The sequence below is a fragment of the Heptranchias perlo genome, chromosome 3 (assembly GCF_035084215.1).
Source record: "Heptranchias perlo isolate sHepPer1 chromosome 3, sHepPer1.hap1, whole genome shotgun sequence".
Taxonomy (NCBI): Eukaryota; Metazoa; Chordata; class Chondrichthyes; order Hexanchiformes; family Hexanchidae; genus Heptranchias; species Heptranchias perlo.
In genome coordinates, this window is record NC_090327.1 from 19,184,577 (window position 1) to 19,210,094 (window position 25,518).

General features: G+C 43.5%; 1 protein-coding gene across 2 annotated transcripts in view; it reads left to right on the forward strand.

Annotated features, from left to right (window-relative positions):
• Positions 1 to 78: 78 nt before the first annotated feature.
• lama1 (laminin, alpha 1) overlaps positions 79 to 25,518 on the forward strand; it is a 361,123-nt gene continuing 335,683 nt past the window's right edge. For both annotated transcript variants that reach the window (XM_067978409.1, XM_067978414.1), the window contains exon 1: positions 79 to 251. In XM_067978409.1, coding sequence (XP_067834510.1) covers positions 173 to 251 — 79 coding nt within the window. In that variant the 5' untranslated portion in view covers positions 79 to 172. The remainder of the gene's footprint in view (positions 252 to 25,518) is intronic.

The following is a 25,518-nucleotide window of genomic DNA, read 5'->3' on the forward strand; positions in this document are numbered from 1 at the left end:
GACGTCCAAAAATGCAACATTCGGAAGCGGGTCGAAAGTCCCAGACACAAAAGTTTCTGAGACATTTGGGAGAGGAGGTCGGGTGGCCGGTGGAGTCATCCTGCACCGTGACAGTTAACTGCAGTGCCTTTCCGACCGTGTCAGTCAGCAGCCAGGTACATGCACGCTGAGAATGGGAGCCGAGCTGGGTTTGTGGCCGGTGAACGTGTTGCTGCTTCTCCTGTGCCTCCTGGGAGAATCGGAGCAGAGAGGTAAGCGCAAAAGTGAGGTAACAACTGACCAAAGAGCAAAGGTGCAAAAAGTGCATGAGGGAAAGAATTAAACAAAAATGCGAGAGATTGAAAAACAATTGAAGATTTAAAGTGTGAGAGACACAAATAATCAAAAAAAAAAGTCTGTGAGAAAATTCAAAACTGTCCGTGTGCGGGAAAACGAATATAACCGAGAAAAAGTAGCTCATCTCGCGAAGTGAAAGAAAATCAGAAAATGCTGGCAATACACGGCAGTGTCTGAAAAGATGGGTTAACCTCCTTTTAGATGCTGACGGGTCTGGTGAGTATTTCCAGCTATTTCTGTTTTTTATTTCAGATTTTTTAAAAAAGCATTTGCAACCTTTTCCTGCCCCCAAAATTGCCTGGGAGGTAGAGTTTGGTGAGAGTTTGATAAAGTTGCTCGCAGCTCCTAGAGAGGAATTCTCCTTATCTCCTGAGGGAGAGACACAGAGAGCTGCGGTACGGGATCCCTGAACATGTGTACGAAGAGCTGTATGTGCCTATCTGTATATGTATCTTTGTGTATATGAATGTGACAGTACACCACAATCCCATTTCCACACGCCTTCCCTGAGGTCTCTGGACGAAAATGAATGTGAAAATATTACTTTTCTTTTGTTTTTACTTAAATAACACAATTTTTTGTTGTTTGTCCACATTATATGTCGTAAATCCAATCTAAAATTGTCTAATATATTGGGGAAAAACGTTATCTTCCATCTAGAAAAAATTCAGCTGGAATTCTAATATAATATTCCCTTTAATATAATTCAACGTTGTTTGATTTTCCAATAATAAATCAGGTTGTTGTGCTGTTTTCCTACTGTGACAAACTTATTTTCAAGTCATGTATCGTGATTTTTTTTAAAAAGTTTGTCGAAGTGTAATTTTTGCTCGGCCCCTCGCAGAGTCTAGCTTGACATCTCCCTGCTGGAACCTGGAGCGGTCAGTCGGACTGCTGCAGGGGTCAGGACTCGGCCTGTGCGGCCAAAGGAAGCCCGTTCAGACCAAGCTTTCCTCGGCATATTCCTTGTCTCTTCCTCGGTAGTTCGATCCCTTTATTGTCTTTTGGATTCTTGCTGTCGAGGAAGAAGCAAGAAAATTTCATACATGGATGTAAAATCCGATGTACCGTGTTTTGATCCAAGAAATCAGCAGAGGTCTGATATCTCTACCGCCCCCATCATTAAAAGTCCTGTCCCATTAATGTGTGTGTGTGATCTTAACAGAATCGAGGGTCGTTCGCTTTGTATTCTTTGCAACCCCGTTACTAACACTGATTTAAACTAGTCGGCATCGTCAGTACAATCTTCTGTTCCAACGTCCGTTGTTAAGTCGGTGTATCGTATCGGAATGGTTATTAAGCTAGTAACTTGGAAGGCGTAGTCGTTCCACTTTATAACATCTTACCACAGGCACTTGATAAGGATTTATCAAGGCGTAGTCGTTCCACTTTATAACATCTTACCACAGGCACTTTGTTCTCCAAACGTGATCGGTAGGTGGCAAGGGCATTTACTTTCCAAATACTGACCTGCAATTTATTTACAGAGCCTTAAGTTTACATTGGTGGACCAAGCTTTAAAACCCTGCCTTCTAGGTTATGGTTTATGTCAAATAAGTTACTTAATTTTACAAATATAAATTCGACTTTTCCTCAGGCATGCAAGCACCAAAGAAAATTGTGGGCTAGCAGCTGAAAAGGAAGCAGTTATATCTTTGTTTTGGCCTTTTAAAACTGAAATTTGATGTGCCAACAGGCTGTGATTCGAGTGCTACAAAACGGTGTTGAATCTTGAGTGGGTACTTCCAATCTCAGTCAGGCTGTCTGGAGAACGTACAGAGCAAAGATGTTGTGTTCTCCCACAGGGAGGAAGTGAAATTGTTGGGCAAATTTCACTGAGCTCCTCCCCATCTCCTCGTAGCTGGTTAGAGAACAGTGTTGGTACATGCCTGGGAGCGGCTCTTTGATTATGGTGAGCACTGCAATATTTGTGCCTCACTATTCCATGTGAATCCACAAGGAATGCCATCAGCAAAGCTTCACGTTTCGGTCAAAGGAGCATTCTCTCTCAGATAGCCTGGAATAGTGTCTCACGTGCATTGGGCACGAGTCGTGTTGTAGAGAATTAGATTTGCTTGTTGGCACCCTGGTATAGTTTCTCCAAGTCTTTTAATACTTCACAGCAACCAATCATTGTTACATTCCAGAGACATCTGGCCTCCTGACAGCTGCCTTAAACTGCACCTTGTTGTTATGGCACATGTTTACAAAAAAGTGCTACAAACCTTTAATATTCCTATTCCACGTGGAGTGGAGTGAATAAGATGCAAGAAAGTGATTATAATTCCAGGAAACCCATATAAAGATTTTTGCATGGGTTTCAACAGCTGCTTGCATTTATATAGCTCTCCACATGTCTCAGATTGTTTTAGAGAAATAGGAGAACTGACCCTGAGTAGGAGGGAAAGAATAGTTCGAATACAGTCAGGGGCAGGGCTGAAAGAGTGGTTGAAGAAAAAAGGGGGCTTTTGAAAGCAGGGAGGAAGGAAGCAAGGTGGAGGAATTTTGGGAGGAAGTTCCAGAGGTCAGGGGCATGTTGGCTGAAAGATCAGTGGCCTGATCAACGAGGATGGGGAGTAAGGAGCAGGCCAGTGTCAGAGGAATGAAGCTTGGAAGCAGAGACACAGGGCTGAAGGAGATCACCTGAGATAGGGTGGGTGAGGCCATAGATATTTGAAGGTGGATGCAAGGATCTTAGAACTGATTTGTAAGGACTTGGGAGTCAAAGGAGAATGAGGACTGGGGTGATGGAAGTGCAGGGCTTTGAATGGATAAGAACGTAAGCAGTACAACAACAACTTCCATTTATATAGCGCCTTTAATGTAGTAAAACGTCCCAAGGTACTTCACAGGAGCGTTATCAAACAACATTTGACACCTAGCCGCATAAGGAGATATTAGGACAGGTACTTGGTCAAAGAGGTAGGTTTTAAGGTGCGTCTTAAAGGAGGGGAGAGAGGTGGAGAGGCGTAGAGGTTTACTGGAGGAATTCCAGAGCTTAGGGCCTAGGCAGCTTAAGGCATGGCCGCCAATGGTGGAGCGATTAAAATCGGGGATGCGCAAGAGGCAAGAATTGGAGAATTGCAGAGATCTCGGTGGGTTGTAGGGCTGCAGGAGGTTACAGAGATAGGGAGAAGGTTTAGAAGGTCGAGAAGTTTGAGGAGGGCTAGTTTACTATGGTCACAGTCACATAGGATGTCATTTGTGACTTTGCTAAGGGTCATTTTTAAAAATTCGTTCATGGGATGTGGGCGTCGCTGGCGAGGCCAGCATTTATTGCCCATCCCTAATTGCCCTTGAGAATGTGCTGGTGAGCCGCCTTCTTGAACCGCTGCAGTCCGTGTGGTGAAGGTTCTCCCACAGTGCTGTTAGGAAGGGAGTTCCAGGATTTTGACCCAGCGGCGATGAAGGAACGGCGATATATTTCCAAGTCGGGATGGTGTGTGACTTGAAGGGGAATGTGCAGGTGGTGTTGTTCCCATGTACCTGCTGCTCTTGTCCTTCTAGTACTCTAGCAGGGGTGGAAACCTGATTGGAGGGATTCAAACATGGAGTTGCGGGAAAGATGGGCATGGATTTGGGAAGCAATAACACATTCAAGGACCTTGGAGAGGAAATGGAGGTTGGAGATGGGGTGATAGTTTGCAAGGACAGAGGGGTCAAAGGTGGGTTTTTTGAGGAGGAGGGTGGAGATGGCAGATTTGAAGGGGAGGGGGACAGTACCTGAGGAGAGGGAACCGTTAACAATATCAGCTAACATGGGGGCCATGAAAGGAAGTTGGGTGGTCGAGTGCCATTCTGAATGTGTTGCAATTTATGAGAGACGTAAGTGGGGAGGCTGGCTAGAATACCGTTAAAGAAATCAAGCCTTGAGGTGATGAAGACATGAATTGGAGTCTCAATGACAGCAGGAGAGTTAAAAGCGGAGGCAAATGTGGAAGAAGTGAAGTAAACTCAGATCAGGATCAAGCAACATGTCAAGGTTATACCAACTGGACTTAGCCTGAGGTGGTAGTTAAGGGTAGAGGCACATAATTGCTGTTGGGAGTCAAAAAAGGATAGCTTAAGTTTGCTTACAGATAGCTGGAGGAAGTTTTGACTCATCCAAGACTTATCATCAGGCAGGCAGTTGAAGAGTTGAGCAACAGCCACGGAATCACCTTGGAGACGGAAAGGTAAAGCTGGACAACATCAGCATACACATAGACCCTGATTCCATGCTTGAAGATGATGTCACTAAGGGGAATCAAAGTTGCAGCCCGGAGCTGGGGTACAATGGTGGTGGCTATGGTCATGGGAGGAAAAATCATTGGAGGATATGTGGTATCATCTTTGGGGCAGGTACAAATGAAATCAAAAGAAAGCAGTGTGATAGAGGTGGATTGCTGCGGTGAGACTTTGGAAGAGGATGTGAAAGGCAGTAAATAGGTTGAGAAGCTCGAGGAAGGATCGTGAGCCGTAGTCACAGAGATTTGAAGGAGTTAGCCAGAGAACAGTGATAGTTTGATGATATTGATAAATAAAGGGAAGTTGGGTGGTTAGGATCTGGGAGAGGAGTGAATCAAGGGAGCAGTTGAAGGTCTTCATCGACAAGATGAGCTTAGTGGGGGCAGGAGGAGATTGGGGGAAAATTATGCAAAAAAGGTGGCATGTAGGAAGATTTGGAAGAGGGAAGAAACAAGGAATTGGAGAGGATACGTGATGGAACTGGGGTGGAGCCACAGTGTCAGTGAGGGCAAAAGAATCGCCATTGATAAGCCTCAGTAAGGCTGTGTATGTTGACATGTTCTTCTGCAATGAGGTTATGGATGATAAGGAATTTTTAGCAATTGAGCGGACATTTTAAAGAATAATGCAAAGGGGTTGGTCACCTGTGGTTTGTCCATTGGGGTAGTAGGCAACAGTCTCTATACAATGCATATGTAGTAGAGTAAGAGCAGTTGTGGCCTGCTTCCATTTTTCACTTTATTTTGGAGCTATCTTATGAGTCCCTGCTGTCAATGGGCATCCTCAGCTGCTATCATTGCATATTGGAAATTCAGGAATTTGCTGCCCATGATTTTCCGATCTTCCTCATTTATAGTCTGCCTAAGCCCCTGGGTATTTTCCTTACTGAAATCTCCTCCTTCTTATCTTCACTCAGTCTTTGCACAGTGCAGCTTCTTACTCTCTTTCAGCCTTTACCTTAATTCACCCTTCCCTTCCGCCACTCACTTCCTAACGCTCCTCTCTTCCCTTAAATTCACTTTACACAACAACTCCTCCATCCACACGTGTGGCCACAACCTATGCCTTGTTATAACAAGGGCCCTCAACCTCAGAAATCTCTATCATTAATAGAACTCTGAGCCCACTTTACCATCCGCCTCCTTATACCAATCCTCCTGACAGCCCATATCCTTATCATTTTTACTTTTTGGTATGTTCTATCAGTGAGAGAGGATCCTGGTCAGCAACACAGACTCATAAAACTGTCTGTTCTGTCCCATACATGTACCTGAAATTTTTAGAACTTCTATCTTCTGCTTTGTGGTAATCAGATTAATGTCTTTGAGAGCGAAAAGTCTGGCAGAAAGATAGTTTGCAGATTTGAACTCTTAACCTTTTGAATTCCGAATGTCATTTCCTGCTTTAAGAATTCACGTTTTTGCTATTCAACATCTGCAAGATTAATTTTCTGTAAGTCTTTAAATGAATGATCCAGGCCTTACACTGAATGGCCTGATCCTTGAGTATCAACTGAAAAATAGCCCCATATTTAAAGAAAATTGTAAGTGGAGAATACAATGGTTTTAAATTCACCACATGATGGTTGTCCTTATGATTAAATGATTGAGACTGGGTGCTGAAACAGGACATTTGTTTGGCCTTTGCTTCTGGTAGAGGAGTGAGAGATACTGGGAAACAATCCTAAGTGAAAAATCTTGTGCTTAAGATCATGGATTTCAAAACATTGCAGGGGTGATGACCTACTGATTTTTTCAATTTAATTATGAGGTGTTTTGTTAGAATGTTTGGTGATAATGCCATTGAGTATTCTTTTAAACAATGGATATTAGAAGTAAAGAAACCGATAGACAATAAAACATTTGTTTGCTACTTTGTGCTACTAAGCCATGTAGATCAGAACATCCCAGCTTTGATTCCAGATTTGTGCTGAGTTAGCTCATCTCATTGGGGCAGGTTGGGGCGTTACAGTGGCTTGAGTGCACTGCAGGAATTTGTGGTTATATGGATATTGGGTGAGGACAGGATTTGGCTTGACTGCGACACCCTCAAATAGTCGGCAGATATCCAGCTTATATATCAAAAACGGCCACTTGGGTGATGTACCGAAGGGCTTCCTGTGTCCCAAAAATAGCACCTTCAACAATAACAATTCAATTTTGTATAATACCTCTAATGTAATAAAACATCCCAAGGTGCTCTACAGAGGAGAAATGAATGGCGAGTGGTATGATAAAAGTTAGGAGAGAGGATCGAAAAGCCTGGTTGGAATGATGCATTTTGGGGAGGTTTGTCAAGTTGGGGACAGAAGAAGAAAAATAGAGGGGTTAAAGGAGAAAATGTCAACGAAGGTGAGGCAGGAGGCTAGAGTGATAGTGAAGAGTAAAGGCTGGGGCATAGGGCTGGAGGAGAGGGAGACAGTGGAGGCTGGCAAACACAGGCTGAAGGGTGAGTGGGAATTAATGTGGGACAGGAAGTTGTTGGCAGAGTTTTGGAAAACTAGGAGTTTGTGCAGGTTGGAGCTCAGGAGGCCAGTGAGAAGGGTGTTGGAGATGTCAAATCTGGACGTGGAGGTATACAATTTTGGTGGTGGGGTTTGAAGGTCAGCTGAGGGTCAAACAATCGTCTGGTTCATCCTGAGCAAGTAACTAGGGAAAGTGCTGGTGTCAGGTGGAAGAGGATGGAGTTGTTAGTAGGAGCCAAATAAGATGGGTTTGGTTTTGATACTCAGTTGGAAGAAGGTGTGGTTCACCCATGACTTGATGCCTAACAAAAGAAGGCTGACATTACAGAAATGGTCATGGAGTCGAAGGTGGTGGTGGAGAGGTAGAGCTGGGTGTCATCAGTATGCACGTACAACTGACCCCATGCAAAAGGAGACTGGGGGTATAAATGACATTGGTGGTAAGCCATTCAAGCACTCTAACACAATGTGAGAGGAGATCATTATAAGTGGCAAACATGCTTAGTACAGTGAATTCTTACAAGGTGTGCCTGATTTCTATTACCTTGCCTGACCTGGTAAGATCACAAAGTTTCTTCTGATACTGAGTGACAGTGCATTCGATGCACCTACCCCCAACTGGCTTTCTGCCTGTTAGTGCCAAATACTGCTTTTCTCCCATAAATACCATCCTGCAGCAGCACTTTGATATCTGCACCTGTGAACTTCCAGGTTTGCAGCAAAAATACTTTTTACGTGATGTCTGGGCTTCTAAGCTGCATGCAGCACCATGCCATTCCCTGCTTCCAAATGAGCAAGGTTCCAGTAAGAGGTGTTTTCAACACCTGGAGTTCGCCCTTTTTTTCAAGCAAGTTAGATTTTTAATAATGCGTACTTTAAAAAACTCAAAGAAATAAATACCTTCACAAATATTGTCCTCTTTGCTTTTGACCCAAGGTGAATTATTGTTCAAATTAAGCTGCCCTCGGAAATTATGGTGGGGTCAGCGGTTGTGATGTTAGCAGGAGAGAAGTCCTGGCCCACCATACTCTGGCAGGGATTTATTTAGCAGGTCGACAGAGGCAGTGGAGAGCCACAAAGGCTAGGGACTTGGAAGTTAGAGTATGTTAGTGAGGGAGCTGGGGAAGAATTTTTCTCTTTGAATGGAGGGTGACGATAGTGGGGTTGTAGGGTGGGCAGAGAGGTTTGGATGGTGAGCTGCAAAAAATTGTGTTAATAATCAAAACCTTGGAGGTGGTGAGATCCCACCTAATGGAAAAGTTGAGGTGATGGCTTTGGGTGGGGGAGAATTTATGTGCAGGATAAGGTTGACTGAGAACAGCAGAGAAGCTGGAGGAGTCAGTACAAGGATACTTTAGGTGGGGTTTAAATTACAAAGCACCAAGGTTTGAAGAGTCAGCAGGATGATAGACAAGGAGTACTTTAAAGGAGAGATGGGAGTGGAGGTGGTTGATGTGCTCCAATGAGAGAAAGCTGCCAAAGGAGTAGGGTTGGAGGCTATGATGGGGCTCCTCACCTGAAAAAAACTGCTAACTCCCAAGTATAAACTGTGTTATATGCTTTCAAATGTAACAAGCCTAAGATTTCAATTTTAAAAGAGTCCCATTTATAAAAATTTGAATGGCTAGGAATTCCACTGTGCCGTTTGTGGTCATGATGTGGAGATGCCGGTGATGGACTGGGGTGGACAAATGTAAGGAATCTTACAACACCAGGTTATAGTCCAACAAATTTATTTTAAAATCACAAGCTTTCGGAGATTATCTCCTTCGTCAGATGATTGAATGAAAAGGTTCTCAAATCGCATATCTTATACGATGTTGTGATGCTGTCCCAACATCGTATAAGATATGCGATTTGAGAACCTTTTCATTCAATCATCTGACGAAGGAGATAATCTCCGAAAGCTTGTGATTTTAAAATAAATTTGTTGGACTATAACCTGGTGTTGTAAGATTCCTTCCGTTTGTGGTGCACACTGGGAGTGTGTATCAGGACTTTGTGTGCTCGGCTATGGCTGTACATCCATTGGGGGTGAAATTGGACATGGGCAGGGACGCAAAACAGGCAGTATCGCATCAGTCGCCCATTATAGGACACACCCCATATTCAGTCAATGGAACTGGATATTGGGCGGGGCCAAAACAGGCGACCAATGCAATACCACCTGTCAGATGTACCCGCCCATGCCCAATTTCACCCCTATTAACTTTAAAGTGCCAGCAGCAGTACAGCGGAATATTTACCACAAAATGTACCCACTCATCTGGATTTTAAATCAATTTGGTGTAATTTTAGTAGATATTAAGTAATTTTGTACTAAAGTTTTAATCTCAGCATATTTTGTGGTGGTTGCTGTTGCTAAAGGGGTAATATATCAACAGCAAGAAATTATATCCCTAAAAGATGAGGGGATCTGTTCCATATTGGTCCTCAAAAGCATTACCGTCTGTTTTTGTACCTATGTAAAAGACTCTAGCTTTCGAACTACTTGCGTTATTTTTCTCTGGCATATTTTCATTTGGAATTTTCCGTGTTGAAAGATGTTTAGTGGAATTGGAAAGATGGACAGTCATAAAAATACAGGTTAATTTGATGCACAAAAAATGAACAAAAGTATTTTTGACTTGACCTCTGAAGTACTATTGCAGTTCTCAAAAGGCAGTTTCATATTAATAGTGTTCCTTTGGTGGCAGATGCATTGCCATCCCATCACCAACAGTACAACAGTATATCATAATGCAAAGAAGGCGAACTCCATGGGGGGAATTTTAACCCCCCAGGACAGGCCGGAGAGGGGCGGGGAGGGGGGTTTAAAATTTCAAAACTCGGAAGCCCGACCCCAACCTGGCTTCCAGTTTTAATGGAGGTGGTTTGGAGTCCGGGCGACTAACCTGCTGTCCAGAAACTGGTCCGTAATTTAAATATTTTAATGGGCTGCGTGCCTCAAATTTTGGCAGGCTTTTAGATTTAACACCTGCAGGCCAGGTTTCTAGGACTAGGGAAACCCAGCAGCTGAAGGGAGGCAAGACCTGCCAGATCCAGCAGGTAAGTGCCTTTCCAGCACTGCTTCTGGGTCAGGAGGAGAAGGAGTGCTTCCCTGGCCCCCGAAGCAAACCTGCTTCCACCCCCGCGATCGTCTGACCCACCCCCCTCCCATGATCGGCCGAACCCCCCCCCCCCCCCCCGTGATTGGCAGCTCCCCCCCCCCATGATCCGATCTCCCCCCCCGACCGCCGATCCCCCCACGATCCAATCTCTCCAAGGCCTTTCCGACCTCACCAGCCTTTCCGATCTCTCCTTCCCTCCTCTCTGCTCCCTGGCTGTTGTCTGGTGCCGCAGGTCTTCCCACATGGCAGCCAGCCAGCCTCTCAATCTGCCTGGCTGCCGGCCGGGAAACGGAGCCTTCCTGTAAATGTTGGGACCATAACTCCAACCTCTGTCTCAACACAAATTTCTTGTGTCCTGAGAACTTGGAGGTATGGAAAGTGCCTTTCTGCTGACCCTCCAAATGGGGACATGCAGCACACAGATGCAGGAGAAAAGGGAGAGCAGTGTTCCAAGGTTACGGGACCCTGCTTGAGCACCGCTGCAGAACCCAGGCAGAAATATAAAAGCGCCTAAAGAGTTGGTGCATATCACGTTTGGATGTGTGGCTGAATGCTTAATAAAATCTATCTCATCCTTGAATATTTTGAAGGGTCATTGGTCTTTTGGGAAAAAATGCATAGTTAATAATTCCTACTGCTGCTTTTAAGATTACCATCTGATATAAGGTTTGTATTGACATCTTTTTCTTCTTAGCAATTTTTAGGGTTAAAATTTTAATGATTAAAGAGAGCATCTTTGTGTATAGAGAGGTATTTATCATTTTGTCCCACAGCAGTGTCAAATGTTAAAATTGACACTGTTACGGGTAAAAGGCTCGATATACTTTTATCTTAAAGCTTCCAATTACTATTAGTATTGAATATATATATTATTGAATATCCAGATGTGAACTATTTGGAATGACATCTCAGTGAAATTTGTGACTTTTACACTGCAATACAGCTAAAATTGGATTTTCTAACTGTTGCCAACTTATGCGACTGACACGTGTAGTAAAAACATTGAGTAAATCTGAAAGCATATTCTGGCAGAGAAATGCAAAGTTATAAAGCTGGGAAAGGGAAACAAAACAGTGGGAGTACAAAATCAAAGGGAAATATCTGCAGGAAACAACAAATGAGAGAGATTTTAGTGGAAAATGGCTTTAAAACGTTAGTACAATTTACCCCAGTACAAAAGAACATAAGAAATAGGAGTAGGAGTCGGCCATCCGGCTCCTCGAGTCTGTTCCCCCATTCAACCAGCTCATGGCTCATCTTCTACCTCCACGCCATTTTCCTGCACTATCCCCATAGCCCTTGATGTCTTTAATATCTAGAAATCTGTCGATCTCTGTTTTGAATGTACTCAATGACTGAGCCTCCACAACCCTCAAGGATACAGAATTCCAAAGATAAACCACCCTCTGAGTAAAGAAATTTCTCCTCATCTCAGTCCTAAATGGCCTACCCCTTATTTGAGACCGTGACCCCTGGTTCTAGACTCCCCAGCCAGGGGAAACATCCTCCTTGCATCTACCTTGTTGAGCCCTGTAAGAATTTTGCATGTTTCAATGAGATCACCTCTCATTCTTCTAAACTCCAGGGAATACAGGCCTAGTCTACTCAATATCTCATCATATGACAATCCTGCCATCCCAGGAATCAGTCTGGAGAAACTCCGTTGCACTTCCTCTATGGCAAGTATATCCTTTCTTAGGTAAGGAGACCAAAATTGTACACAATACTCCAGGTGTGGTCTCACCAAGGCCCTATATCATTGCAGTAAGGCATCTTTACTCCTGTACTCAAATCCTCTTGTAATAAAGACCAACATACCATTTGCCTTCCTAATTGCTTGGTGCACCTGCATGTTAGCTTTCAGTGACTCATGTACAAGAACACCCAGGTCTCTTTGAATATCAACATTTCCCAATCTTTCACCATTTAAAAAATACTCTGCATTTCTGTTTTTCCTATCAAAGTGGATAACTTCACATTTTTCCACATTATACACCATCTGCCATGTTCTTGCCCACTCACTTAGCCTGTCTATATCCCCTTGAAGCCTCTTTACATCCCCCTCACAACTCACATTCCCACCTAGTTTTGTGTCATCAGCAAACTTGGAAATATTACGTTTGGTCCCCTCATCCAAATCATTGATATAGATTGTGAATAACTGGGGCCCAAGCACCGATCCCTGCGGTACCCCATTAGTCACTGTCTGCCAACCTGAAAAAGACCCGTTTATTCCTACTCTGTTTTCTGTCTGTTAACTAATTCTCAATCCATGCCAGTATATTACACCCAATTCTATGTGCTCTAACACTGTTCACCAACCTCCTGTGTGGGACCTTATCGAAAGCCTTCTGAAAATCCACTGTTTCTCCCTTATCTATTCTACTAGTTACATCCTCAAAGAACTCCAGTAGGTTTGACAAACATGATTTCCCTTTCATAAATCCATGTTGAATCTGCGAAATCCTATTCTTATTTTCTAAATGTCCTTTTATCACATCATTCATAATAGATTCTAGCATTTTCCCCACTACTGATGTCAGGCTAACAGGTCTGTAGTTCCCTGTTTTCTCTCTCCCTCCTTTCTTAAACAGTGGGGTTACATTTGCTACCCTCCAATCTGTAGGAACCATTCCAGAATCTATAGAATTTTGGAAGATGACAACCAGGTTATCAGGATAAAGCACTGGTCTGCCCCACCTCGAGTACTGTGTACAGTTCAGGACACTTTTGGGGGAGAAGGGACATCCTGCCCTTACAGGGAATATAAAACTGCTAAATTGGATTGGACATCTATGCTATCAGGAAAGACTACAAGTACTTGGAAATATATCGCCGTTCCTTCATTGTTGCTGGGTCAAAATCTTGGAAATCCCTACCTAACAGCATTATGGGAGAACCTTCACCACACGGACTGCAGCGGTTCAAGAAGACGGCTCACCACCACCTTCTCAAGGACAATTAGGGATGGGCAATAAATGCTGGCCTTGCCAGCGATACCCACATCCCATGAACAAATTTTAAAAAAAAGTTAGGGATGTTCGTTTTGGAGGTGATTTTATTGAAATATTTAAGATCCTACAGAGAATAGATAAATTGGACTCAGGATGATGCCCAATATTAACACAAGCTAGAGGACTAGAGTACAAGGGGGCAGAAGTTATGCTGCAGCTATACAAAACCCTGGTTAGACCGCACCTGGAGTACTGTGAGCAGTTCTGGGCACCGCACCTTTGGAAGGACATATTGGCCTTGGAGGGAGTACAGCGTAGGTTTACTAGAATGATACCCGGACTTCAAGGGTTAAGTTACGAGGAGAGATTACACAAATTGGGGTTGTATTCTCTGGAGTTTCGAAGGTTAAGGGGTGATCTGATTGAAGTTTATAAGATATTAAGGTTGGATAGAGAGAAACTATTTCCATTGGTTGGGGATTCTAGAAGTAGGGGGCACAGTCTAAAAATTAGAGCCAGACCTTTCAGGAGTGATATTAGAAAACATTTCTACACACAAAGGGTGGTAGAAGTTTGGAACTCTCTTTCGCAAACGACAGTTGATACTAGCCCAATTGCTAAATTTAAATCTGAGCTAGATAGCTTTTTGGCAACCAAAGGTATTAAGGGAAACGGGCCAAAGGCGGGTATATGGAGTTAGATCACAGATCAGCCATGATCTTATCAAATGGCGGAGCAGGCACGAGGGGCTGAATGACCTACTCCTGTTCCTGTATTCCTATGTTCCTATGAAAAGGGGACATGGATTTCAGCTTAGATAAGAAAAGGTCATTAGACAGTTAATGTTTAAGTTTTTCATGTACAGGTTGGTATCTATCTGGAATAGGGAGGTAGTGGAAGCAGAGAATGTTATTAAGAGGTGATGGATACATTTTTTGCAGACAGGGCTACTGAAGGATAGGAGAGATAATGTAGGGTATGAAGTCGTCGACCTTTGGGACTGGCCTGATGGATGGAAGTGTTTTTTCCAATGTCCTGAGGGAATTGTGACATACCGGGGGCAGGGTGATTAGTTAAGTATGTCTCGTGGTGCATCATGGGTAATCATGGTCTCTTGGAGTTTGCTTTATAACGTCTGGAGGAACTTCCCCAGAGGTTGTCCTGAAATTGCCAGTTGCTTTGCTCTTTTTTTCCCACTCTCTAGGAGTTAGCATTACTAGCGATTGGGGAAGGTTCTGCATGAGGCTGTACCATCTAATGGATAGAATGAACATTAATGGGCCCATTGGTCTGATATTTCCTTTCTTTTTGTAAGTTCACATGTGAACCAAATTCTGGGGCACACGAGCAACCTTGCTGTTTAATTGAGCAGGAAATGCTTAACTGGTATAGTCAGCTAATAATACTTTACTTATGGGTGTGTGCAATGACCACGCGTGATTTAGACTAAAGCTGATGTTTCAAACAGAAGAGTTTCAAGTTATTTTTCAGTGTCCCCCCTTTTTACATGAAGACCTGTTCTTGGCATGCGCAAAGATGAAGGGAATAAAAATTCGATAGGTTCACTATTGCAATTAAAAGAACTTTTCATACGTGTGGTATTGCTGGGATGTTTCCTCAGTGTTTCATAGAATCATTGTCACTGTTTAAGTTTCTTGGACTTAAGGAAAGTCATTTGTTCTGGTAAAATTTATAACTGTGCATAGAAAACCTCATATCTGCTGGTGCTATTTTCCCTCAATTCCAGGTTGATCATAACTTACATGTTAATTCACCTCTTAGGAGTTAGTTGGTCAGCATTACTAATGGTACTGAACACCGCTGATCATGAAGTAGGCGCCCCCCTCCCCAATAATACCCCTCACATTGCAGACACTACTGAATAGGATCAGATTGCAGGAATTTTTTCTTTAAATGATGTACAGAGAATGTGGAAGTTTTCCATGGGTGTATTAGTAATAATAGTTTAGCCAATGCTACAGTTTTGTAGCTGTCAGTAGTGACTACTACCAGCCTCAGAGGTTATTTTTGCTCTGTATTTTGTGCATGAGTAGTTGCTGTCCTTATCTAAGCCTTTACAATGAATGGTCTGACACTCTTTGTTCAAAGGTGGCCAAACAGCTGCTGACCCTCAGGGCATTCTGTGCCATAACCGTGTGCTGCCCCATTGACTGCAAGAATAATAATGTGGAACAGTGTAGTTGTCACATAAAAGGCCAGCAACAGTAAACAGCATTGTTCTGTAGTTTGGTGGGTTTTTACCATTTTATTTCCATAATGTGTCTCCAGGATGTCATAACCAAGGCTTATTGACTGAGCACTTAGTTCAGAGCCTTGCAGGATGAAACAAAGGTAATGTAAGCTTAACTCAACAGCATTACGGGATGTGGAATTTTAACCGTTTATAAACTCTGTCAACTCAGTCCTTTTTAAACTTCTAAGAGATTTTTAAAAGTATGAATTGATGCTCAAAATATCTAAACATTGAAGACACTTTTCATTGCTGTATTATATTAACTAGTGATACCATGTATAATCCATTCTGATGTTTACTTAAGGATTCCGAATCAGAATTATAATAAGAAGAAAGAATTTGCATTTATATGGAGCCTTTTATGACCCCAGGATGCCCCAAACGCTTCACAGCCAGTTGAGTACTTTTTGAGGTGTAGTCACTGTTATAATGTAGGAAATGTGGCGGCCAATTTGCGCACAGTAAGGTCCCACAAACAAATGCGATAACGACCAGATAATCTGTTTTAGTGATGTTGGTTGAGGGATAAATATTGGTCAGGACCCTGGGGAAAACTCCCCGTTCTTCTTTGAAACAGTGCCGTGGGATCGTTTATGTCCACCTGAGAGGGTTTAACATCTCATCCGAATTTTAATAAGACGGTTTAACATCTCATCCGAATTTTAATAAGACAGCGCAGAAGGCTTTTTCTTCGCATGGTTTCAGTTTGAATTAAGCAACTTTAAATTAAGTAGAACGTAAGTAAAAAAGAAGCACATGTTAAATGGAACAGTAATGCCAGGTGGTTATCAGGACAGCGATCTAATATACTTGGACTTATATAGCATCTTAGCGTGCATTGAAATGTTTTGTACTGTTTCACACACTTAATTGCTTTATGGAGTGCAGCGACTTGATATGTAGGCAAACGTGGCAGCCTTTCTGAATCAATTTTATTGCCTTCTGGTTTTATTGGTTGAGGGAAGAATGTTGGCTAAGATCTGCTCTTTTGCAAATAATCTCTCGTGATCTCTGGTGTCTACCTGAATGAGCAGACAGGATCTCAGTTTAATGCCACAGGGATTAATTCACGTGCTTGGAATTTCAGCAGGGTTCTTCAGCGGAAGCCCTAGAGAAACGGCGTAAGCGGCTAAGAACGGCTGTTTTGCTGGGGGCTCCTCTGAGTTGCCGAAGTTATGGCAGGAGATCGGGAGAACCCCGCAGGAAGTTCAGGACCATAAAGTCCTCAGCCCTGAGCTTGGCTGCAGTGAAACAAAAGGTGAATAAGACAGCCTGCCCGCCTCTGCCTATTTAAATTAAGCGACCCCGCAAGTTAATTTGATTCTGTCAGCCTTTCTGTGAAGAGCAGAAATACTTGCCAGCAAATAATTTCATATTTTCTGTAAAGTTTGGAGACCCTTTTCCATTCAATTTCAGTGACGTCGTAAATGGATTAAAACTTCTCCAACGGACCTATTCCCTTTTCTGACCTTTTGTTTCTAATAGCAAGACTTGCCAGTAAACGACAGGTTGGTTCTTTGTGAGAAAACAATCATAAAATCTAAGCTGCCTGAACCAGTGTAAATTGCTCTGAAGTTAGTGGCCTTTAACTTTGTCTGTCTGGATTGCTGCTGCACTGTTTGATAATTGCCTTTTCCACTTTCTGCTGTCTTATTGAAGTGGGCAGGGACAGGAAAATGAAGATTCTATCCCAGCTGTGGACTCAACTGAAACAGTTGAACCTGCAACAACAGCAACTTTTCATTTATAGGATCGTACGGAGTGAATTTCCGCAGGGGAAAGGCGTTCTCCTGATCCTTCGCTGTAGCTTTGGTGGAACATCTGCGGAAACCCTGGAAAAACAGTGGGAGAATCTGCGCAGAAATGCACCTGCATAAACTCTTACAGCACAGTAGGAGGCTATTTGGTCCAAAAATCCTGTGCCAGCTCTCCGAATGATCTACCCACTTAGCTCCAATCCCTTGCCATTCCCCAAATCGTTTAAAATTGTTTGTTTTCAAATATATATCCAATTCATCTAACCTCTCTGTTCTTTGTTTTGTTGAAGATCATAAATTTAAGCCTTCTGGTTTGGCAGCTGTTCTGACAAAGCTACAGCAAAAGATCAGGAGATCCCCCTTACCCAGCAGAAATTCACTCCCTGTGATCCTATAAATTTAACGCAGAGAAATGCAGAGTGATACATTTTGGCAGGAAGAACGAGGAGAGGAAATATAAACTAAATGGTACAATTCCAAAGGGAGTGCAGTAACAGAAGGAACTGGGGGTATATGTGCACAAATCTTTGAAGGTGGCAGGACGGGTTGAGAAAGCCGTTAAAAAAGCATCATGAACTCTGGACTTTATAATTAGAGGCATAGAGCACAAAAACAAGGAAGTTATGTTGAACCTTTATAAAACGCTGGTTTGGCCACAGCTGGAGTATTGTGTCCAATTCTGGGCACCGCACTTCAGGCCTTAGAGAGGGTGCAGAAAAGATTTACTAGAATGGTTCCAGGGAGGAGGGACTTCAGTTATGTGGGTAGACTGAAGAAGCTGGGGTTGTTCTCCTTAGAGCAGAGAAGGTTGAGAGGAGATTTATAGAGGTGTTCAAAATCATGAAGGGTCTAGACAGAGTAAATAAGGAGACACTGTTTTCAGTAGCAGAAGGGTCAGTAACCAGAGGACACAGGTTTAAGGTGATTGGCAAAATGGCCAAAGGTGACATGAGGAAAAACTTTTTTACACAGCGAGTAGTTATGATCTGGAATGCACTGCCCGAAAGGGTGATGGAAATAGATTCAATCGTGGCTTTCAAAAAGGAATTGGATAAATACTTGAAGGGAAAAATGTATAGGGCTATGGGGAAAGAATGGGAATAAATCGATAGCTCTTTCAAAGAGCCGGCACAGGCACGATGGGATGAATGGCCTCCTCCTGAGCTGAACCATACTATGATACTAGTTAGTGACTCACTAACATGAGCAATTATTTTTTCCCCAATTTACTTCATCAAAGCTTTTCATTATTTTAAACGCTTCTATCAGATTCTCTTAGCTTTCTTTGTTCGAATGAAAAGAACCCAGTTTCTCTTGTCTCTCATAACTAAAGTCTCTCATGCCTGGTATCATCTTAGTGAAGCTCCTTTGCACCCTCTCCATGACCTTGACATCTGTCCTAAAGTAAGGCAGACAAAACTGGACACAGTATTCTAACAGCAGCTAACCAGTAATTTGTATAAATTTAGCATTGTCTCTTTGCTTTTGTACTAATTACCTCTGTTTATAAAATTTAGGATCCCATGTGCTTTTTATTACATTCTTATCAATTTGACCTCATCACTTGTAGAAGATTCCTGTTTCTGACCCATAACTCTTTGGTCCTCTACTGCTTTTAAAGTTTTACCATTTAGTGTCTTAATCAGTGGTAGCAGTCTTGCCTCTGATTTAGAAGGTCATGGATTCAAGATCCACTACAGAGACTTGATTATATAATCAAGGCTCATACTTCAGTGCAGTACTGAGGGAATGCTGCACTGTTGGAGGTGCTGGGGGTTATATTGGATAATCCCCAAAACCGGGCGCAGGGATCGCGGTGCGTGATTAACCTGCGCCCAGTCGTTGAGATGCAGGCAGCACGTAATATTCGTGCTGCCTGGTGATTTACCTAATTGCTGTGTGCAGCCAGCGCTACCTGCACTGTTCAGTGGCTGCTCACGAGCAGGGGGCCCAGATATCACAAGTGGCTAACACCACTTAAAGGCAGCCTTCACCTCTTAAAGGGGAGGTGCAATGTGGCTGCAGGAAGTGAATTGGCAGTGTAGTGCAGCATGGTGATGATGGAACCTCTGGAATTTTTAATGAGCAACAACTGAGCTGCTCAACTTTTACGGGACTCTGATATTTGCAAAATATAAGATGCAGGTCCACACGGAGTCTGAACGGAGATCAGACATCACTCATGTAAAACACAGATGCAGGTCCCGTCCCTATGTTTACAAACTGTTGAGTTATTTTAAAACATTGAATAAAGGTTGTGCACTACTAAATCCCAAATGCTCCAATCTGCACACCATACCTCACCAATCTGCCAATCTGAATTTGTACTGGGCAATGAGAGAGCGTGCATCAAGGTTCTCTGATGATGCACTAGAAGTCCTGGTGCAACAGATGGACAGAAGGAGGGGCATCCTTTATCTGCAGGGGGGCAAGAGCCCCACCAGACATATGCTCCCAAGGCTGTGGGAGGCAGTAGGGAACGAAGTCAATGCCAGGCGCATACCGCCACGAACATGGAGGCAGTGCAGGAAGAAGTTCAATGCTTTGACATGAGTGGTCAAGGTGAGTGAGGTCAACTGTCAAGTGGCATCTCCTACCAACTGCACCACTAGTCGTATCCACTGCTCCATGCACTACACCCCCCATCACCCACATACCAACAAACTCTTTCCATCAGTACTCAACTCTGCCAATCAGATGCTTCCTCTCACCCTTACACATTACCACCGTTGCAAGCCGCACACTCACAACTCACAGGTCACACACACTGGCAGCTATTCAACCATGACAGGCGCATCACCCGAACATCTTGCACCGACACACGTCCCGCTTTCTTGTAGGAGAAGGTGGTGCATAACAGGTGGCAGCAAGTTGCAGTGGCTCCTTGGAACTTGAACCTGCTGTCCTCTCTCAGGGTGGCAGCATTCCTATCCCACCCCTGCCACTTTGCCCGTGTCCTTACTGTTGCCTGTCAGCTAGCCAGCCCACTTCCTATATTGAAACTTCATTATTGGAATATAGGAAGATAGGAACAGGAGGAGGCCATTTAGTCCTTTGAGCCTGTTCAGCCATTCAATGAGATCATGTGACCTAACTCCATATACCTGCCTTAGCCCCATATCCCTTAATATCTTCGGTTAAAAAAATCGATCAATCTGAGATTTAAAATGAGCAATTGAGCTAGCATTGACTGCCATTTGCGGGACAACATTCCAAACTTCTACCACCCTTTCCATGTGGAAGCGTTTCCTAACTTCACTGCTGCAAGTCCGGGCTCTAATTTTTAGGCTGTGTCCCCTCGTTCAAGTATAGGAGACTTCCAAAAACAGGTACAAATGCAGCCGCATAATTGCTTTAGAGGCGGTTCAGAGAAGTTTCACTCGACTGATTCCTGGGATGAGGGGTAATCTTATGAGGAAAGGTTGGACAAGTTGGGCCTGTATACACTGGAGTTTAGAAGAATGAGAGGTGATCGTATTGAAACATATTTGATCCTGAGGGGACTAGAAGGGGTAGATGCTGAGAGGATTTTTCCCCTTGTGGGAGAGTCTAGAACTAGGGGTCACAGTTTGAAAATAAGGGGTCTCCCATTTAAGACGGAGATGAGGAGAAATTTTTTCTCTCAGAGGGTCGTGAGTCTGTGGAACTCCCTTCCCCAGAGAGCAGTGGAGGCAGGGTCATTGAATATTTTTAAGGCTGAGTTAGGTAGATTCCTGATTAACAAGGGAGTCAAAGGTTATAGTAGGTAGACAGGAAAATAGTGTTGAGGTCACAATCAGATCAGCTATGATCATATCAAGGGGCTGAATTGCCTACTCCTGCTTTTAATTCGTATGTTTGTATGTAAGCAATAATCCAGCAACGAACCTGTAACTCATGCAAGATCCCTTTAAATAGCACTCGTGGGGGGTCCTCCATGCTGTTTATGACCTGTTCAGCTGTGCGAGATTAAGACAGTGTGTTGGCTGGAACATTGAGTTCCAAAATCGCACCTGTCCCTTTAAATCAGCATTCCACACTGATCTATTGCATATTCTCCACACTTGACATGTTGCCCGTGTTCATTATCTATGCGTGCGCGAACGCCTTTACCAATATGGCATCTGGCACACATCACGCTAGAAGTGTGCGCGCGCATTCCGGGCGCCATTGTGGGTCCTTAGGAGCCGCGTAGCACCTACATAACAGGCGCAGTGCGGCCCAATTTAAAGCACACTCTCTTTCAGAGAAGATGTTGAGCCTTTCAGGTAATTGTAAAAGATCCTATGGCACTTTTTGAAGAAGAGCAAGGTATGTTGTCGTGGCTAACGTTTATCGTTCAAGCAACACCACCAGAAACATATAATCTGGTCATTTATCTCATTGCTGTTTGTGGGATCATGCTATGTGTAAATTGGTTGCCGTATTTCCCTACCTTACAATAGCGACTGCACTTCAAAAGTACGTCATTGACTGTGAAGCGCTTTGGGATATCCTGAGATTTTGAAAATGCAAGTTAAATGCAAGTTTTTCTTCCTTTCCTTTCCTTATTCTTGCTCCTAGAATATATCACCTCACATTTCTCTGCACTATATTTTATTTGACATCCATCTGCCCAAAGTACTAACTTGTCTATGTCCTCCTGAAGTTGTTTACAGTCCCCTTCACAATTAACCGTGCTCCCTATTTTTGTGTCGCCTGCAAATTTTGATGCAGTGCTCCTAAACGCAAGTCTATATTGAGTTGTATAGCACCTTTAACATAATAAATGTTCAAGGCACTTCAAATAGAAGTAAAATGGACACCGAGTAGAAAAGCTTGGAGAGGTGAACGAAAGCTGGTTGAAAAGATATATATTTGAGGAGGCTGTTAAAGGCAGAGAAATACATAGCACGATAATGAGGTTTAGGAAGGGAGTTCTAGAGAGCAGGGCTGAGGCAGCTGAAGGCTCTGTGACTGGTGAAGGAGAAGCAGGAGGTGTGGGGGTTGGGGTCTGTACAGAGGACTGAAGGGTAGAGACTGGGACAGTTACCTCCCCTCCCCCACACCCCATGTGACTGACGAGCTGCCTCTGGGGCTGTGACTGGTGCCTGTAGCTCGTTGGTACTATACTAATGAGGCCGGCAGCCAATTTTCCATGGTCCTGCCGCTGGCCTCGTTAGGCGCGTGCTGCATGCTTTGCACCTGGATAGCTCCCTGTTCCAATATCTAGGCCATTATGACCAGCTGGATTCTTCTGGGTAAAACTGCTCTGTTCCTCTGGCTATCCAGCCAAGGTCCTATTTTATCCTCTTTATTCCTGCTGCACCCTGTGCTGATGGCTTTAGGGGTCTATCCATTATACTCCCAAATCTCTCTTCTGTTGTGTCCTGCAGAATAATACCATTTAAATTATATTACAATGTTTATTATGCTTTCCCAAGCTCATGACTTTCCATTTTGTCCACATTAAATGACTTCTGTCACTTGTCAGCCCAGCTCCCCTATCTACCCATGTCCTTTTCTGTTTGATAAGCCTATTCCCCATTACCTGTCGCCCCTTCCAGTTTGGTATCATCTGCAGAAAAGAGTTTTGGTTCTGGCCCTGCTTCCAAGTTATTTATGTTCATTGTAAAAGCAATAGGCCCAGCACTGAACCATTAGTTACCTACTTCCCTGTTGATACAGCTCCACATACAACTATCCTTTGCTTTCTCTGCTTCAGCAGGTTTTCGATCCATTTTGGGATCATCCATTTGTGGTTTGGTCAGAGCCGGGAAACTGGAAGATAGGTGAGCCCCATTAGAGACAGAAATCTGTCCCGTACTCAGCTTAAGACTGGGTTTAGACATGCAGGAGAACCCCACAGTCTGGAAAGACACATAAGAAAATATCAAATGAGAAAAGGCCAACCAGCCCATCAATCTCATTCCTTCCACCGACCATTTGTAATCTGCTCTATTAAACATTTAATCTCCTGAGAAAACATTTTTCAAAGTTGACCAGTTGAAGGTTCGTTTGTTGAGCTTGATAGGTCTCAGAATTTTTCTTCTACCCAACATAGAGGACTTCATAGCTAAGTCACCCAGTCCAGATGGGATGCATCCGTGGTTGCTGAGGGAAGTAAGGATGGAAATTGCGGAGGTACTGGCCGTAATCTTCCAAACATCCGTAGATACGTGGGTGGTGCCAGAGGACTGGAGAATTGCAAATGTTACGCCCTTGTTCAAAAAAGGGTGTAAGGATAAACCCAGCAACTACAGGCCAGTCAGTTTAATCTCCGTGGTGGGGAAACGTTTAGAAACGATAATCCGGGACAGAATTAACAGTCACTTGGACGAGAGTGGGTTGATTAGGGAAAGCCAGCATGGATTTGTTAAAGGCAAATCGTCTTTAACTAACCTGATAGAGTTTTTTGATGAGGTAACAGAGAGGGTAGATGAGGACAATGCAGTTGATGTGGTGTACGTGGACTTTCAAAAGGCGTTTGATAAAGTGCCGCACAGTAGGCTTATCATCAAGATTGCGGCCCATGGAATAAAGGGGGTTGTAGCAACATGGATACAGAATTGGCTAAGTGACAGGAAACAGAGAGTAGTGGTGAAGGGAGGTGTACAGTGGTGTTCCCCAGGGGTCGGTGCTGAGACCACTGCTTTTCTTGATATATAGTAATAAATTGGACTTGAGTGATCAGGGCACAATTTCAAAATTTGCAGATGACACAAAACTTGGAAGGGTAGTAAACAGTGAGGAGGATAGTGATAGACTTCAAGAGGATATAGACAGGCTGGTGGCATGGGCAGACACGTGATGGATGAAATTTAACGCAGAAAAATGCAAAGTGATACATTTCGGTAGGAAGAACAAGTAGCGGCAATAGAAACTAGAGGACACAACTCTAAAATGGGTACAGGAACAGAGAGATCTGGGGATATATGTGCACAAATCGTTGAAGGTGGCAGGGCAGGTTGAGAAAGTGGTTAAAAAAGCATACGGTATCCTGGGCTTTATAAATAGCATACAGGATCCTGGGCTTTATAAATCGATGCATGGAATACAAAAATATGGAAGTCATGATGAACCTTTATAAAACATTGGTTCGGCCACAACTGGAGTGTTGTGTCCCGTTCTGGGCACCGCACTTTAGGAAAGATGTGAAGGCCTTAGAGAGGGTGCAGAAGAGATTTACTAGAATGATTCCAGTGATTAGGTACTTTAGTTACGTGGATAGACTGGAGAAGCTGGGGGTTGTTCTCCTTGAAACAGAGACGGTTGCGAGGAGATTTGATAGAGTTATTCAAAATCATGAAGGGTCTAGACAGAGTAGATAAAGAGAAACTGTTCCCACTGGCAGAAGGATCAAGAACCAGAGGACATAGATTTAAGGTGATTGGCAAAAGAACCAAAGGTGACATGAGGAAAAACCTTTTTGCACAGCGAGTGGTTAGGATCTGGAATGCACTGCCTGAGGGAGCGGTGGAGGCAGATTCAATCATGGCCTTCAAAAGAGAACTGGATAAGTACTTGAAAGGAAAAAAATTGCAGAGCTGTGGGGATAGGGCAGGGGTGTGGGACTAGCTGGATTGCTCTTGCATAGAGCCGGCACGGACTCGATGGGCCGAATGGCCACCTTCCATGCTGTAACCTTTCTATGATTCTATGATCCAGAAAATCAGTGATTTTTAATCAGTAAACCACAAAAGTACAATCTCTTTTGAGGGACTAATTTGAATTTTGGTTGTAAGGGGGTGGTGGGAGGATGCGGTGGAGGATGGAAGATTCTGCCAACTAAATAGCTATTAATCCACTGCCCAGAATCTCTGAGGTACGCTAGGATTTAAGTACAAGTCTATTCATTAGGATATTTATGCTTCGGCTAGCTGTGAAAAGATATACAGTTGTACTGGCTGCAACTCACTGAAGTACTTGAAGAAAAAATATGAGAAACTGCCTGTACAAAATAGTCTAAATTATGCAGACATGTAAGCTTTTCTTGGAATTTATGATAAGCAGTTTGATATGGGACAATGTAATAGCTTTCATTCAAATTCAGCAGATTAATTGTCTGACTGAGCCAATGGTCAGTTATCTACTCAATTCAGCTTTGAAAGGAACACCAACAACTTTTTTTTTATTCGTTCATGGGATGTGGGCATCGCTGGCGAGGCCGGCATTTATTGCCCATCCTTAATTGCCCCTGAGAAGGTAGTGGTGAGCTACCTTCTTGAACCGCTGCAGTCCGTGTGGTGACTGTTCTCCCACAGTGCTGTTAGGAAGGGAGTTCCAGGATTTTGACCCAGCGACGATGAAGGAACGGCGATATATTTCTAAGTCGGGATGGTGTGTGACTTGGAGGGGAACATGCAGGTGGTGTTGTTCCCATGTGCCTGCTGCTCTTGTCCTTCTAGGTGGTAGAGGTTGCGGGTTTGTCGAAGAAACCTTGGCGAGTTGCTGCAGT